Source organism: Triticum dicoccoides, chromosome 7B (assembly GCF_002162155.2).
Source record: "Triticum dicoccoides isolate Atlit2015 ecotype Zavitan chromosome 7B, WEW_v2.0, whole genome shotgun sequence".
NCBI lineage: Eukaryota > Viridiplantae > Streptophyta > Magnoliopsida > Poales > Poaceae > Triticum > Triticum dicoccoides.
This window is the reverse complement of record NC_041393.1, coordinates 68553311-68571025: the sequence shown is the minus strand read 5'-3', so window position 1 is coordinate 68571025 and position 17715 is coordinate 68553311. Positions and strand designations below refer to the sequence as shown.

General features: G+C 43.2%; 1 protein-coding gene across 1 annotated transcript; it reads right to left on the bottom strand.

The window, feature by feature from the left end:
- Positions 1-2610: 2610 nt before the first annotated feature.
- On the bottom strand, positions 2611-12855 carry LOC119341536. Its single transcript, XM_037613408.1, has 5 exons — positions 12459-12855; positions 12122-12237; positions 3980-4202; positions 3147-3339; positions 2611-3054 (listed from the first exon to the last, which is right to left on the bottom strand). The coding sequence occupies exons 2-5, from the start codon at positions 12220-12222 to the stop codon at positions 2921-2923; spliced, it is 651 nt and encodes a 216-aa protein (XP_037469305.1). The 5' UTR covers positions 12223-12237; positions 12459-12855; the 3' UTR covers positions 2611-2920.
- Between the last annotated feature and the right edge of the window lie 4860 nt (positions 12856-17715).

Sequence of the window (17715 nt, the reverse complement as noted above, 5' to 3'; positions counted from 1 at the left end):
GCAAGACAATATGGACATTTGGGTCCTTGTTGATACGCTTCCGATTGTACCGCTATGTGAGTTTCTCAAACATAGTTATTAACTAATTTATATTGTTTATTTCAAAATAGTTGATAGCTTATTTCCATTGACAGCTTATTTTGATTCTTCAAAGACTGCGAAAGATGGTAGATAAAACCCACTACACCGATGGCACTGAATTAACGTATAAGGAGAAAAATCATCTGATCGCATTTTGTACTCTTCTTGAGAATTACAATAATTATTATCGAAATCCTTCAAATTATGGTGAATACGTGCCACTAGTGCATGTGTTGAACCACGGTAACTTCTCTGGAGATACTCTGGTAAGATTTTTTTACTATTACGACATCCGTGCATCTTTTGCATACTTCTAAAACTAGTACATCATTGCTAACTACGAAGTTATTATTATGTTTTTTAACAGAAACTCCCGATAGATTGTGTGCCTCATCTGATGTCTCTGAATGGTCGCCTCTCAGTTCTGAACATACTGCCAGGCATATCGGATTTCTAAAACCGGTGAACACATGATCATCAAAGAATGGAAGAAATGTATGGACATTCGCAAGGAGGTTCTTGGAAGTAACATTCAACGAAAGGCAAGAATTGGAGACAGGCTAATCTCCATTCTCCATAATGGAGAGTCAGGGGCTATCTTGTTTTTTGCTATTTTACCTTAGAAAATGTAGTAGGTCTTAATCGAATGTAGTAGGTTCTATGAGGTACAATATGTTTATTATGTGGTAATGTGTTAGAGTTGATAATGAGGAGTACTTGTGATTACGACTAGTGACCAATTTGCTATGTGATGTCATTGATGAAAACGATGATCTTGAGGAGGTGTTATATGACAATGATGTATTATGATGATAAGTTGTTAATGATATGATGATGATGATGATATTATTATATCATTGGGTGAAAGAACCGCGGATTAGTTTCAAGTGGATGGACATTCACTTGAAACTAGTCCACGGTTCTTTCACCTCGTGATGTAATAACTCATTATGATGTAAAAACAATCTCTAAATTCCTGTTGTATGAAAACTTGTGTAAAGGTGTATGAATACAACATGAAATAAAAAAGAAATAAAATACTAAATAATAGTAGTAGCGTGGGAAAGGAGAAGCGCTACTACTAATTACCAGTAGCGCGGTTTTGAAGAACCGCTACTACTAAGTCAATTTAGCAGTAGCGTGGATCTAGGTGCGCTATTGCTAAGGTTTAGATGTAGCGCCTTATCAGTATCGCTCTTTCCCGCGCTACTGATAGGCCTAAAACCCGCGCTGCTGCTAGGCTTTTCCCTAGTAGTGCATCCTTCCCCTGCCGCCACTTCAACTCCGGCCATCCGTTGCATCACTCTCCCATTCCGGCTTAGTGCGGGAGCTCCTGCTGCCCGACCTGTGCGCCATGGTTAGTCGTGCCGCCTTGTCATACTTGCACCGCTCGAGCCCCCGTTCGCCAACCGCATCGGGCAGCTCGACGACGTGCACCAGTACATCACCACCAAGATCGACCGACGATCCATGCGGCCGCTCTGCCACAGCGGAGGCGACACAAGAAAGCATGGACAGAGGCGACTCCATGACCGACATCTTCGAGGGCAGGGTCCAGTTCATGTCCGTTGCTTAGGTGGGAAGACACCTGCGATATGGTGCCCAACAGCTGCTCGACGGAATGCCAGACTATTCGGCTCGGCGTGTTGTGACAGTCCTGACATGGGAGTGCGGCCAGTTGGTGCGGATGACAAGCAGGAGAGAATCATTTGGTATGGTGGACGAGCATGCTGAATGTGTGGCCGATGGCGCCGGCCAGCATGCCCAGGAAGCCGCAAGCAGGTCCATGAACTGCAGGCATATGTCGCATCCCCAGCCTTGTAGTACTATGCAGCACCTGACAAGCACCGCTACCCTCCATTTGCTCATTCTACTCGTGACAGCAACATTAGTCCTTGGCTTTACCAAGTAGGCAACTACGTACGGAAGTGCAAAAGTATATGCAACAACATCGGTGCAAGATAGTACTAGTAGCCAACTGATGCATGTTTATTTGTGTGTGTGTTGTATAATCAATGGTAAATTATGAATGTTATGAAACTGATAAATTCCACGCTTTGTCAATCCAAACATGAATTGGCATTGTTGCTCACTTAAGATTTCAAGTGCCAAATACATAAACATCCAAACACTAGAATTGGCATTGAAGCTCAATATCAATGTCTTGGATATTTGGCATTGGAGTCAATTCAATGCCAAGGCCTTGAATATCTACATCCAAACAGAGCGTTAGCTTATTAGATGAGACATCATGAAAAATTCCCAAGGATTGGAGTGGACATGACATCCCAATCCTTTACTCTTCCTGTTTCTATGATTTGAGAATCCCGTAAAACAATGGTGTGCACATATAAGGTTTTCTTGTTCCTGGAGTTAACTTAATCCAGCTGCCAAGCTACAGGCATATACAAGAATAATACGCTGTCCGTCCTGAATTACTTAGTGTTAGATACATCCATACCTAGGCAAATCTAAGACAAGTAATTTAGGACGGAGGTAATATATTATACTATGGTCCAACCCCTTAGCTTTGCAACACTATCCCAAAAATTAAAGCACTGAAACAAAAATTCTGCGAACAAGATGTACAGGAAACATTCATCCGTCTTAAGCTTCCTCTCTACAGTAGTTTTTCCCAGTGTAGCTCCCTCTCTGCTCAGAGTAGAACCACTGCGTTCAAAATCAAAATGAAAAAAAGCATATTGAAGTCTTGTGAGGAGGATTCATCCTTCCTTACGACCACTAACTAGCACCACCCTATTTTGTCAAACGCGACCACTAGCACGTCACGCTACGACTAACACTCATGTCCACAAGAAACTATGCAAACCAGGAGAAATCAGGCCTCGTCTTCACTTTCTTCACCACTTACATAAATGAAGGGAAAAACAATATCCATATGCCCACCCAAGTAGCCACCGCTATTGGGATGCAGAAGCTCCTTTGCACGGTCCTTGCACCCATAACAGTCACCTTATAAAACAGGGAAAGTGTATTATTAGTAGAGATGCATAACAAAAATTTCTACAAAAAATATCAATCTGAACAACATAATAGATAGTTACCTGAGTCATTAGCTTCCAAAGGAGTGCAAAGATACACATCCTCCCCCTCTCTACAGTCCGGATGCACCTCCGCAAAGAACAAACTAGATGGGTTATGTTGCATTTTCACAAGAAAGTTGAAATGCACATAACCCTTTCCCTCCTCGTCGATTAGATTTCTTTCTTTCACTTCTATAACTTCAAGGTCAGCAGGCTGAAATAAAAATGATGCGCGTAAACAAATAAGCCTGACAAGATATGTTTACATTTCTAATCTGCAAATGACGAGGAACAATAAAGAAAATTAAAGAAAAAATCACAAGTCATTATTACTTCTACTCCATTCTAGATAAGATGGTCCTTAAGTCATATGTAGTTGTATTTCTTTTGTTTTCTTAACCTTAGCTACTATTTTCTAGTCTTCTAGCTATGAGTACCAGTTGAACCTTAACTACTGTTTTCCAGAGTGTTTAGCTATAAGTACAAGTTAAGATGTAAAGCTTTGCCAAAGCCCTATAATTGAGGTCCTATAAGGCTATAACAGAACTTGGTATTCTTATCTAAGATCTTGGATTGGAGCTTGTGTTCTAGGAGTTCTGGACTGAACTCACGCTTGGTATCCAGCAACACGTTGTAGTTCCTTCAACACTAGTGATCTATCACTTTGTAGGAGCAAGGTGTAGTTGTACTTCCACAACATTTTGTTAATTCAACAAACAAATCAAGGCATGGGATATTAACTATTCTAACCACTAATTAACTAACAAAGTAGTCTGAAATAAACAGAATAGTAATAAACCAATGATTAAATAAAATATATCACCAACTTAAATATTTTGATTCTGGTCACATACTTGCATATTGTTTTGCTCAGCATACACGCCCAATGCTATCATCAAACTCTTCAGATCATGCTCTCGCAGGCGCCTTAGCCGCTCCTCACGGGTCGGCGACTTGGGCCTGTGAATGAGCTGGCGCTTTGCAGCAGCAACCCAGGCATCACCCAGCTCCTTCAGAGTAAACGGCGATGGTCTAGGAGTGGGATCTCCCCAGCTTTCCAACTCAGCAAAGTCATTGCTGTATAATAACAAAATTAACACATTAAAGCATAATCATTGATGAATTAGCATAAAATTATCTCGGCAAATTCGATGAAAAGGCAATTAGATAACTAGAAAACACGGATACATCCAGGCCCTAGCGAATCTGTATCAGCCCGATACGTGCTGGATGCGATCAGTAGAGTATCCCCGAAAATAGTGTTAAAAACAATTGATCTTCATTCGCAATACGTGCAGCCTAGGGATGCAGGCGGGCATCCCCGCATAGTCCCGCAAAATCAATCAGCTAGTACAAAATAAACTAGCTTTATCTAACAAAAGCTACAACTACTTTTACTCATTTTGTATTTTGTATACGAAGCGGGACGGATCCTGGCGCCGCTTTGCATCCCTACGTGCAGGATACCTACCTGATACATTGTGGATACTTCCGGCCCATCATCAGCCCATTAAGCAGAGCATATTCTGACCCAATATCCCCTATGTCCCAACCTAGACGGGGGCGGCGCCATCAGATGCAGCGGCTCAGGCTCTTGCCCCTCTTTCTCCTCTCACACAGCAAACCACGATTCCTCTCCTGACCCCTCATGGCCTACGCGGCGGCTCCTCCACCAGCAGCTCGCTGGTAGCAAGCCGGCGGTATCCAACAGCCAGAACCTACTCGCCGCCCCCCTGCAACAAGCAACAGCAAGTTTGCTCACTTGGCCAGCTCCGGTCTCCTGTTCCTCTTCCTCTCTCTCATGCTACACGTGTTTGTCACTGGCTGTTGCTGGCCAGTGGGTAATCTGATGATTATAGCAACTATACATGCTTATTTTTGTTTTAAGAAAAATAGTCAAATGTATCCCTGTATTGGCGCTTTCTGAAAATGTCATATTTACGTATCGGTATCGGCCCGATACTGATACGCGTATCCGTATCGATGCAACTTTGTAGCTAAGTATCTTGTCTAAACAAGCTGTTCATAGAGGAAAAATAAATAAAGACCACATGTACATGTGAGCACATATACAATATTCATATCGACAGATCATTCATGCAAGGAATATTGCAATGATTAGAAGACGGCGATGCTGGCGAAAATGCATAGGAGCTCTCGGGTGCTATGCCCCCCTATATTCAAAAATAACTTAGTAATTCAAAAAAAGTCAAAAAATCCCGGAACTTTTTATGGAATCAAACATGACCAAGTATTGCACTCGTATAAAAAGATTAAATAGGAAATGACTTTTATTGTATCCGGGGTCAAACATTTCCCAAAAAGTGCTAGATACAAGTACTATTCATGTTATATTGTCGTCATAAATTTGTTTTTTTTTCCCTGAAGTCAACTAGAATCATTCCTTGGCCAAACTTTTTATATGAGTACAATACCTAGTCATATTTGATTCAAAGATATATCCAGAATTTTTTTGACTTTTTTTCGAATTATTAAATTATTTTTGAATATAGGGGGGTGGAGCACCCGAGTGCTCCTAATCCGCTTCCGCGATGCTGGTTTCAATTCTGAAAGTGAGCATCAAAACAAGGCACATTTGATTTGGTGACACGCGTGCATGCATAAAGCATCTCTTCAGCAAAGTGGTTGTCATACTGGCAAATACACGATATGGTATACACATATTTTTCTTTACGCTATATCAAATTCAAATATGCATGAGATTCCAAGATAAATATTTGAAAACAACATCCACTAGTCCATTGCCATGGGATTGGTAGTTTGACGAGAGCATGAACAATGTGAGCTACCTGGTCCATTACCAAGAGTGCCACATCACTCCAGTACTAAGTTATTTCCTTCCAGTTTGTACTTCCTCCTCTAAGTATCAGACTGGACCGGCGATTCAATAAGTTGCTGGTCTCGGTACCAGGCTGTCAAATACCAGAAACTTTCTAGGTTGGACACCCCCTCGTAGTGTTGAAACTTGCTTGATTCTGTCCCCTTGGTACCGTTGAAATGAGCACATTGTTCATACTCCAATGAAATCAAGCATGTAGTTATTGCAACATTTCCAATTATACCCCTATTTTAACAAGAGATTGTGACTGAATTGGTATATATCTGTACACATCAATATATCCCAATTTGGATATAAACTAACTCGTACCACGCGTGAATAGGGATGCTCCTGCATGTAGTGAGTTGTTAATGACAAGTGAAGTCCATGTGAATTAGGCTGCATACCACTGATCTGCATCGAAAATAAAAATAAAAAATAAAAAGGGGAGCGAACTGAACCAAAAAAAATCATGTCCCACCGCCATTAACTCTCTGTTAGACTTAAGTGTACCCTTGCCTCCTTGGCATGTATGCATAGTGGGCATGGAGTTATAGTGTGAAATGGGGGCAATAAGCTTGCTAACAGCAAAATAATAAAATGCATAGGCCACCTGATCGAGTATTTTGGCATGGATGATGACTGGGCGAACTGTGCAAACAGTCTGTTGCAACAGATATCATTATCGAAGGCTGAACCCCTATTTGTTGAAGCAATTAGATCGTTTAACACACTAACTGTCACAGACCAAGCTCCTGAGAGCACAGCCGTGAGAAGCCTCCTTTTATGTTTTATTATTGATTCGTTGTTGCCACTAGGGGTTACACTCTAGTCCATGGACAAATTTATTGATCCACGAGTTGGATCAGACCATTCACGCGGTCTAATCGTTTGTGGCCATGCACGATGTTGAAAAAGCTTCCTATCATAACCTTTGTGGCCATCTCAGATCACGTGGTTTCTTGGTAGACACTTTGCATGCCAGTGGAAGAACAACTTGAAATCTATATGCGTGCGGTGGGACAGATTGTGGTTGCAAGTTGTGTACTTCACAATTGGATCGTAGAGTGATGAGTATGTTTATGATGAAGATTCTTGATACACAGCCCTACCAAGGAGCAAATAGGGTGTAGCATGAGATGCGTCTTGAGAGTTGGGCATGGGCACTTAATAGGGACCAGTGCTAGATCGGACTAGTGCACTTAGAGGCACCAGCTAGCAGGTTGCATGTGGAAAGATAAAATAGGTCAAGCAGATGCTAATCAAAACATCAAGAGCAACAACATTGAGGATGACAAATAGTATTTTATTGTGTGTTGTAATGCCTATCTATAGGAGGATTTCGCCGGAGGGTTGTAGCAGTATGGTAGCTGCGCATGATTTATTTGGACCTGGGACGTCACCTCAGGTCACCAGGGGTCTTTGGACACGATTTGCCCAGGCTCGGGGCCCCTTGTCGTGAGTAATAACCCTGCTGCCTTGATTAGATCATATATCAAGATAGACGGCTCCGCGTTTGGTGGTCTTCAGCGAGTGAGGCTGCAACAGGTGACTAGGAAAACTCTAAATTCCTTGATAATTCTGGTCGTGTGGTCGGTCTGGAGAGAGAAGAACAAAAGAGTGTTTGATAAGGTCCAAACACCGTTGCAGAGAGTCTAAGAACAGATCAAAACCGATGCACACCATTGGATGATTGCAAGCAATGGAAAATTGGTAGTCCTGACATGATTCAGGTCGCTCCTTCCCTGTTGGCCGAGTCAGGTCATTGTTGCCTGTTGGCCGGGTCAGGTCATGGAGGTCATAGTTGATTTTTATGGGGGTTTTTTTTCAGTTTTCGCTTGTATCTCCTGGTTATGGACCAGATGTACTCTTATCTATCAATCTATTGACATCCAGTTCCCGTGCGTGGTTAAAAAAAATTGAGATGAGAGTACAATGGGTGATTACAATGAGAGATCCCACCGAGTTGGTTAACTCACGGCTAACAAAACTAGGCAAGACGCACAGGATTGATAGGGTTCCTGTCCCTAGGGTCACGACTTGTGTACAATTTGACCTTCCTGCAAGGTCTTGGCGTCCTTTATATGGTCAAGGTATGTCGGTGACCTTCTCTGTGTACAAGCAGAACTACAGGCCATATTATGAGTAAATCTCATGATCTCTCGCCAAGCAACCTGCGAGCCTTCCTCTAGGGGACCCCGGCTAACACCACCTAGGTCGGTCAGCCCCTTCATGGGCCCCATGGGCATGTGTATACACAGGCCAGTACGGCGTACAGGGGTACGTAATATGAGTACCCATAATCAATACTCATTAATGTCCCATGCTGTTGTGACTCCATGCTGTTTTCATCGCTACACACCTATTGCTGCTTGTATGGCCTATATAAGCTATTTATTATTCAAATAATTTTAGTCTTCTGGCTGGTTCTGCTCGTTATTGTGTGGCTTAATGTTGCTCATTTCATCACTTCATAAGAAATCATTTCTTCTCATTGGATTGGCAATGGCAAAGGGAAAGGGAAAAGTTGGACGGCGATGGAGCTTACCAGCAGAGAACCATAAAGTTGGAATGAACAGACCAAGCTGATGCTGGATTGTTACATCGAGTACCGAAAAAGAGCAACATGCATGCTTCAGGTTCAAAAAGCAACACCATACGAAGTGTGTTGATACGTTAAACAAAGAGTTCGTTGTGGGAGTTCCACTTACCAAGATGATCGTCACTAAAGACTCTACAAAAAGAATTGGAAGATAGTCCAAACAGCTATGAATACGAGTGGTGGTTTTGATGCAGCCAAATGTAAAGTGGCCATTTCAAAGTTTGAAAAGGAACAACTTAGTGTAGTTTTTTTTTTTTGGTTCATATAAAATACACTATCATAAAGAATTTTATGGTACTGATTAGATTATACACATGCATGCAGGTCAGGGCTAGGCACTTGCTCTCCAACCCCATCAAGTCCTTTCATGAAATGCAACTTTTATTGGGCATTAATGTTGATGGTACCCTTGCCATGGATCCAGAAACAGGCTTGGATGATGAAAGTGGATCACCCAACTGCAACTCACAAGAGCTGAATGACATTCAGGATGCAAGTGGGCGCCCACGTGTTGCCGCTATTCGTGAGTGCCATAACAGTCCGCTAGGATAAGTGTGGTGCAATGTGGCAGCCCACGTAAGCCTGCCACAAACCCGCAATTAGTGTTGAACGTTCAGACAACTAACCACGAAACAAGCCCCAGCATGATGGTGCCGCTCCGCTTGTACAGAGGAAGAGTTGGCATGCAGTTTTACTACTTACGATATTGCTTGCCGACATGCAGCAGGATTTGATAATCTCCCGTAACAGCAAAGGCTGATACCTCCCACTGCTCCATGAGTCCAAGTCATGTTTTGGAAGGATGGCGCCATGCATGGCAGCAGGACCTTTGCTGGGTAGCTGGCTATCGGAGAGGAGGCGAGTAGGCGACAAAGAACACTAAGTGCAGGGCCGGACTTGCAGTTCGGGAATTGGGAGGCTATTGACCTTTACGGTTGGTCAGATGTCTCTGGGGGAGGGGGCGGCGGCGCATAGGTGCTTGTCTACGCGGAGAGACATGACAGTGGCCCCAAAATTTGGCTGGCCGGGCAAGGTGCGACGGCACATTGGCGCGGCGAGGAGGTTCGCATCGTGGAATTCTATCTGTTGAAGAGTGAAAGAATCCTAGGACAGGCCACAAGAGCGAGACGAACCCTTCACATCCAATTCTATTGATTCAGGTAAGGCGCGGTTCCCCTCGAGCCTACTTCACCTCATGCGATCAGTCCGGCAGCTTTTAGTGGTATGCTAGGCGGAATTGCGGCTTGGCGGGCAGTCTGGCCCCACTTGCATCCTGAAATGACATGCCCAGTTGTCCACATATTCACAGTATGTTAACCTTAAAGGTAATGACTCTCCTACAATATCAACCCCTCCAAGTGATAAAGTGGCAGCAAGTGAAGGCTTTGGCTCATCTAAGAAACCACATGCTGGTATAAAGCAACCTAGAGGTGTAAAACCACCAAGTAAGAAGCCGATGAAGCAGCCTAAAAGTAGTTTCACTGATACTATTGAACATATCACCACCACAATAAAAGCAATCCAACAAACTCTTGCAAATCTTCCTCCTGTGCAGTTGCCACAATTTGTTGAGCCCAATGCTGCATTGTGGCAAAGGCTTGAGGCGATAAATATTGGTACTGAATATAGGATTCTTATCGATGAATATCATGCACACTCGGACAACGAGGGTGTCCGCAGTTTTCTATCCTGCAGCCATGACAAAACTTTGGATACTTGGGTTTACCAATTTATTTGCAAGCATAAAGATCAACATCAACTATTGGTTCCTGGAAGTACATGCTTTTGGGTGTTTTTTGGCCTCCTTTTGCTGCTAATGGCGGGTATGTGTGAGCTGTGGTGAAGATGCTTTTGGATGTTGTTCCGACTGTTATTGGTACTGAAGGTTGCTGAACTAATGTCAAGTACAAGAACAATTAGATGCTTTTGTCTAGTACTACTAATATGACCAACTATGTATGTTTGTTAGTAGCTCTTAGATGCTAGAACTGTTAGATGCTTATGTATAATAGCATGGACATGGAATATATTATTGTCATACTGGTTTGTGTAAATCAGTGCAAGAGCTTACTATAATAAACTATTGTATGAGATGTTTAAGGGATTATTCTAAGTGATGGCTATTCTGTAGCACTTGTACAGCTAACTATTTATACGCTAAATAGATTGCTCAATTTGGTACAGTGGTATTTTTTTCATGCAAATTACCAGATGATGTCTGACATGACATGCATGAGCATAAGAGGGTGAACTCATCATCAATTCATTCAACAGAGGTGACCATCAGATTTCGCTACCAAACAAACACACACATTTTTGCCAGAACCATGGCAGGTTACATGGCAACTAGAAAGCATGGACACGGCAGGAATTGCCGATCTGCTGTTCTGATACGGCGGGATACGGGGACACGGCGGGATACGGCAGGATACGCGTGTCCCCCAGTATCCCCTGATTTTCGATTAAAAAGAAAGAAAGAAAATGAGGGGATACGGTGGGATACGTCCGTGACACGGTTGGGATACGGCCTGGCCCAATAACAGGCCCAAAACGAAACCCTATGTTTTACATGAGTCGATCGCATCTCTTCCACACAAAAGCGATGTGCTCCCAGGTCGCAGCCTCTCCTAGATCGAAGCCGCCACCTCCTGGATCGAAGCCACCGCCGCCTGGACTCAACGCCGTCGCCGCCGGCGACACCTGCACTCGACCGGCGACTGCTACCCCACAGCACCAGCAGGCAGCAGTCTCTCCTCCCAACGGCAGGTAACCCTCCCCAATCTCCAAACCCAGCAGCCTCTCCTCAACTTCTTCATCTCTTTTATTCTGATTCCTTCCATTGAACTAATGGATGGTGTGCTTGCTGCTCTTTGAATGATTGTAGTAATCATGCTGCTATTTGAATGCTTGTGCTGCCGCCTGCTGCTGCTGCTGCTGACTTGCTGCTGCCTGTTGCTACCCATGTCATGTTTGCTAGTTGCTAGTTGAATGCTTGTGCTGCTGTTGAACTTGAATGATGATTGATGAATACTTGCTCCTTGTACTGCTTGATGTTAGGTTGCATGGCATGGGAGGACGAGGATCAATCAAGGACTTGATAAAAAGAGACACCAAATGGGGCAGGATTCTCTATTTTGATTTCTTTCTCACTAATTTTCTGTCTTAACTCTATATTACATGGCATATTTTTATTTATTTTATATATACTTGCCGTATCCCCGAATGGCTGTTTCTGAAAAATGCCGTATCCCGTATCCCCGTATGCGTATCCCCGTCTTTCCGTCCCCGTGTCCGTGCTTTTTAGCATGGCAATCACCCAAACGGGTGGCAACCAACCAAACGATCTTGTATTGCCACAACTGCGGCACCCACCTAACCTTAGTTGTGGCAAAATGTGGCTGCCAACCAAACATATGCCCTAAGAATCCAGTACAATATGCTTCTAGTTTACCTATATGACCTAGCTCGTGTGAAAGTGGCAGGGAGATATAACGAAATATAACAGGATCACATCGAATTGCAGGCACGCGCGCAATAAATAAGATGTCTACGCACCTGTTGAAGATATGTTCTTCACCGATCTGTTCGCTGGGAGGAGAAGCGGTTCCACTCGAGGCTGAGGATGAGGCTGTGGATGATGTCCGTGTTAACGACATCTCAACTGATCAGGCCTGCAACAAGAGTTGGTGGTGAAATTGCAAGCGACCAGATGTGCAGCCGAGGGCTAAGGTTAGGGGGTCTCTGGGGCAGCTCGACCCCACCTCGAACTTGACTCCACCCCTCAACTCCCCTTCACCTCTGTATAGGTCTCTTGACTAACAATTAGCTACGGCTCCAGTTTGTGAACAGATTGTTGTGGCTAGCAAAAATTGCAAAGGAGGAGGTCAGCTACCTTCAAAGCGGAGGGATTGAAGAGGATATTGGAGGCCGCGGCGAATTCCTGGAAGCAGGCGGCGGCTCGACCTTGATGTAACGTCGCCGAGGTCTTGGAGGAGGACGCGAAGGCGGCTGGACCTTGATGTACCGTCGCTGAAGTCAAGAGGCGGCGGCGAGATCCTGCTTCTCACTGTAGACGGCGGCGGCGGCGGCGGCGGCGGCGGCGTGATAGACGGGGTGGGGGCGGGGGGCGACGGACTTTGGGGGAGGCGGACAGAGCTGGACCCAGTCACCCAGACAATGAGAGGCGGCGGTGTGGATCGAGGTACCTAGGGTTGCGCCATGGAGGGCACGAGAAAGGACGAGCGTGTAGAGATTTCAGTGGGGATTGGGGAAGCAATACCCGAGACAGGCACAGGCTCTTTCGGTCGGCCAATGTGGTCTCGTGGTGTACGATGGCAAGGTTGGTAATTTCTCCGGAACTCCACCGGAGGCCTACTACTTCCTCCGTTTTTATTTACTCTGCAATCTGCATATTAGTTTTGGTCAAGGGTCCCGATAACTGCCACACGTGTGGTGTATCGGGTAGTTGTGCCACACGCTTCGTGTGGCATGGACAGCAACCAGCCCACGCACCTACGTGTGGGCAAAACAACTAATGCCCACACATTTTTTTTCCCTCCCGAACCCACTCACACGCGTGCGTGTGGGCGTAGTTGATAACGCCCACACGCCCGTATGTCAGGCCTCGTACCCTCCTGGTTCCGCACGCGACGCGTGACGCCCACCGCGCGCTCGCAGTTGCCATGGTCCAGACCCTCGTCCATGTTCGTTTATCTGCAGTTGTCATATCGCTGAACTACGGTTGCCATGTCGGGCAACTGCAGTTGTCATGGTTGCTCAACTGCAGTTGTCATGTATGGTCTGATCTAATGTAGTTGCCATAATTTTATAATTTTAGGAGTTGCCACATACTAACACTAGGCAGTTGAGAGAGTTGCCACGTGCTCACAAGCATGCTAGGGCAATTGCCATGTAAAAAGGAAGAGTTGCCATCTGCTTACGTGCACGTTAGGGCAGTTGCCATGTACGTGCATGTTGGGGCAGTTGCCATGTACCATACAAAAACACATGGCAACTCGGTAAAAGAGAGTTGCCATCTGCTTACGTGCACACTAGGCAGTTGTCGTGTATCCTGCAAAAACACACGGCAACTCGGGTGAAAAAAAGAGAGTTGCCACCTACTCATAAAGCACACTAGGGGCAGTTGCCATGTGCGCTGCGAAAACACATGGCAACTAGCAGCTTGGGCGTGGGAGAGGAGACGGGCGTGTGAGCGAGATGGCAAATGCCCACACACTAGCCCTTGTGTGTGCGTGCAAAGTGGCGTGTGGCGCGAACTGCTGAAAGCCCACACATCGGCCTCTCCGTGTGGTAAAACGGATGTGTGGGCGAACTATGTCACACACCACACACGCGCCTTGTCCTACGTGACACAGAAAATCAGCCAGATTGTGCCAAGATTCGTGCATATAGTACTGGACGGTGATTGATGCGTGTGGTCGAGATAGTCAACGCCCACACGGGTGGGCGTTAACATTTCCGTTGGTCAAAGTCAAGTTTTACAAACTTTGACAACATTTATAGACAAAAATATTAACATATACAATAACAAATCAATATCATTAGATTCGTTGTTGAATGTACTTCCACATCGTATAGATTTGTTATGCTAACTATTTATATTTTTTCTATAAATTTGGTCAAACTTTACAAAATTTGACTTCAATCAACTCTAATATGCGGAGTAAATAAAAATGAAGGGAGTACCTCCTTTCCGGTTTGCTAAACGTTCTTGCTTTGCTACGGCTATAATAATGCATATAAATGAATTCAATGATTAAAATCATCTTAAAGACCGAAACTTACTTTTTCGGTGCCAAACACCTTCCTCCCCTTCCCGCTTGTTTCCTGTCGTAGTGAGACATTTATCGATGGAGTCTTCTCCTTTAAAATCGGATGATGTTCATCTCACCTTTGTCGTCATAGCACCCTCCCGCCTTCACGCAATACTTCCTCACAGACTGTCAAGGAGGAGTCCCTTGCCAACCACCCAGCTCTTCGGCCCAATCCCCTCCCCCGTGTTTGTGCCTATCCGCCACCGCCATTAGGGGGGGGCGTGTAATATGTCTTTAATGTATCTATAATTTATGAGGTATTTATGCTATATTTACATCAATTATGTATGGTTTTCATGCACTTTTATATTACTAGTAAATGCACGTGCCTTGCACGTGTATAATTTTAGGATTACTATGAAATGCCGCATTTTTTGGGGGGAGGGGGGGCACTATGGTAATTAATTGCATTTGATGTAATTATATTGTCAACATTTATTCGTTCATTTTTCAAGTACGACCAATACACATGAGAAGAGCTTGTTTTCTCTTACACAAATCTATATAATTTAAACTACGATGATTAGAATCGTGTACGCAAATTAACACTATTAATTGTAATGATATAAACACCTTTAATATTTGTGTAATTTCGCTTTTACATAATTTGAAATCCTCAGGCATCTGTGAATTTAATACACTTTGAACTGGGCAAGGGAAAGAGTAGTAAGCTGCAAGTTATTTATCATTATGAAAAAGAATTGTCCAACTCAAAAAGAGAAATACATAATTGTTCAAGCATTGATTATGTTCGGTTGGTTGATCAGAGTTGTACACAAAAAATATTGGCAAACAAAACAAAAACAAACAAGGTAATACTATTTCTAAAACGAATATGAGAGAAAGAAACAAAAGTGCTATTGTGATCTCGAGCTCACATGCACCCTAAAGAAACAAAGTGATTGGAAAGAATTTGTGTTCACATTGATTGTTGGGCAAAGGGACATGGATTATTTGATCCCGAACTCATATGCTCCCGCATGAACAGTAAAATCAAAAAATAGTAATTTTTTTAAAAAATCTGATTTTTTTATAAACATTGATAAATTTTCTAACTGCTTGCAAAATTTCAGGTTGAAATGACATTCATGGAGGTATGGGCAAAAAAAATAAAATCGATGGTCCAAAAAGACTATTGTTGAAAGCATTTTGGAGCATCGATTTTGTTATTTTTGCCAAGAACTCGACGAATGTCATTTCGACCTGAAATTTTGCACACAGTTAGAACATTCATCAATGTTCGTCACAAAAAAATTCAGTTTTTTTGAACTTTTTTACTATTTTTTTTATTTTACTGTTCATGCGGGAGCATATGAGCTCGGGATCAAAAGAGCACTCTCACATCTACTGGGCTATTACTGAAATTCTAATAATATTTGCTTTGCTTCTCTGTTGGTGCCAAAAAACAAATGAAAAATCAATGAGTAAAATCTGGTAGCCTGAAGGAGTTACAGTTGGGTGCACAAAGCCTGGGTTGGACTATTGTTTTTTCTCAATTAGATAATTGTCGAGTTGCAGCGTCAGAATGTATTGGGAAGCTGCTAATTGTGAGAGGGGACTCCTGATGTTCAGGGCATGTGATGTGTGTTTCCATTGAACCTTTTTTTTCTCACAGAGAAATGAGATTTGCATTCTCGCCAGTGTTACAACAATAAGTTCATAATTATGCACGCGATTGTTCTTTGATCTATTTCACACATTGCCTTGGTTAGTATGGCCTGAAACACAACTAATGGCTTCAAATGGCACTCCTTCCGTCCCCAAAATAAGTGAGTCGGGACACTTATTTTGGGATGGAGGAAGTACTTACCATCTGATCTGATAAGGAGGTGCAATGAAGTGTATTCTTCCATTGCAACACGCCAACAAATTTAAGGGAGTGTGATAAATATTTTCTTCGTTGCAATGCACGGATATATTTGCTAGTTTATGTAAATAAATACTCCTATATCACAAATAATGGCTTCAAATAATACCGGAGGAAGTTAATATGGAGTACTATCTCCATCCTTGTTTATTAGTCCCCTCAAATTTAGGTCATATTTTGACCATGATTTTAGATTCAATTTTTTTTAACTCATAACTTTCAAATCCTAACTCCAAATCTAACATGTTATATATGAAAATCCCTTGAAAAATGTGTAGATTTCAAATATGCTATTATATTAATCATTTCTAAAATTCTGTTTACGATGCAATCTTAACTAATATCTTCTTTATATGGGGTATTTTGGAAATGCCGGCTTAGCGTTGATATTTCTATTGTCTAATAAATTGGAAAAATCTTGAGTACACTTCAAAAATCATCCAACCTTATGTCTTTTGCGCAACACCATTTATCATGTTGTTTGTCGTGTGACATCGTGAAAGATTTCAAGGGACTCGCCGATGTTGTTAGGTGTGAGTGTGAGGGATGGAATTTTTTTCCGTTGCAACACACGTGCATGTTTTGCTAGTAAAATATAACGTATACATTGCATAATATCATCAGAAACTATGTTCAAATAAGAATCCAATGATTTTTTTGGTGATATAACATTTTGTTAGTTAAATTTATGGTCAATATTTTGCACAAAATACAATGAGGACCAATAAATCAGGACGGAGATAGTAAGAGCATCTCTAGCAGACCCCTTATATTGCGGACAAGTTAGTATAAGGGCCGCAGAAAACTTGTTCTGAGGGCTGGCACGGCTGCGGCAGAACAGACCCCGCAAGACCGAACGGTAAAACAAAATATTCTGCAAACTAAAATATGAAGAGTACAATACAACAATGTAGGACCTTGAAGTATGTCTAGAGGGGGGGGGGTGATTAGACTACTTGACCAATTAAAAACTTAACCTTTTTCCAATTTTAGAGTTTGGTAGATTTTAGCAATCTTTGGACAAGTCAAGCAATCATCACTCAAATCAAGCAAGCATGCAAAGAGTATATAGGCAGCGGAAATTAAAGCATGCAACTTGCAAGAAAGTAAAGGGAAGGGTTTGGAGGATTCAAACGCAGTTGGAGACATGGATGTTTTTGGCATGGTTCCGATAGGTGGTGCTATCGTACATCCACATTGATGGAGACTTCAACCCATGAAGGGTAACGGCTGCGCGAGTCCACGGAGGGCTCCACCCAAGAAGGGTCCACGAAGAAGCAACCTTGTGTATCCCACCATGGCCGTCGCCCACGAAGGACTTGCCTCACTAGCGGTAGATCTTCATGAAGTAGGCGATCTCCTTGCCCTTACAAACTCCTTGGTTCAACTCCACAATCTTGTCGGAGGCTCCCAAGTGACACTTAGCTAATCTAGGAGACACCACTCTC

What these genes read in the sequence shown, in the direction of transcription:
- LOC119341536 (XM_037613408.1), bottom strand. Translation starts at nt 12,222, where the DNA reads ATGTCGTTAACACGGACATCATCCACAGCCTCATCCTCAGCCTCGAGT. An exon ending in CTGAGCAAAACAATATGCAA is followed by an intron (nt 3,340 to 3,979) that starts GTATGTGACCAG and finishes TTTTTATTTCAG; the next exon opens with CCTGCTGACCTTGAAGTTAT. An exon ending in TTTGGAAGCTAATGACTCAG is followed by an intron (nt 3,055 to 3,146) that starts GTAACTATCTAT and finishes CTGTTTTATAAG; the next exon opens with GTGACTGTTATGGGTGCAAG.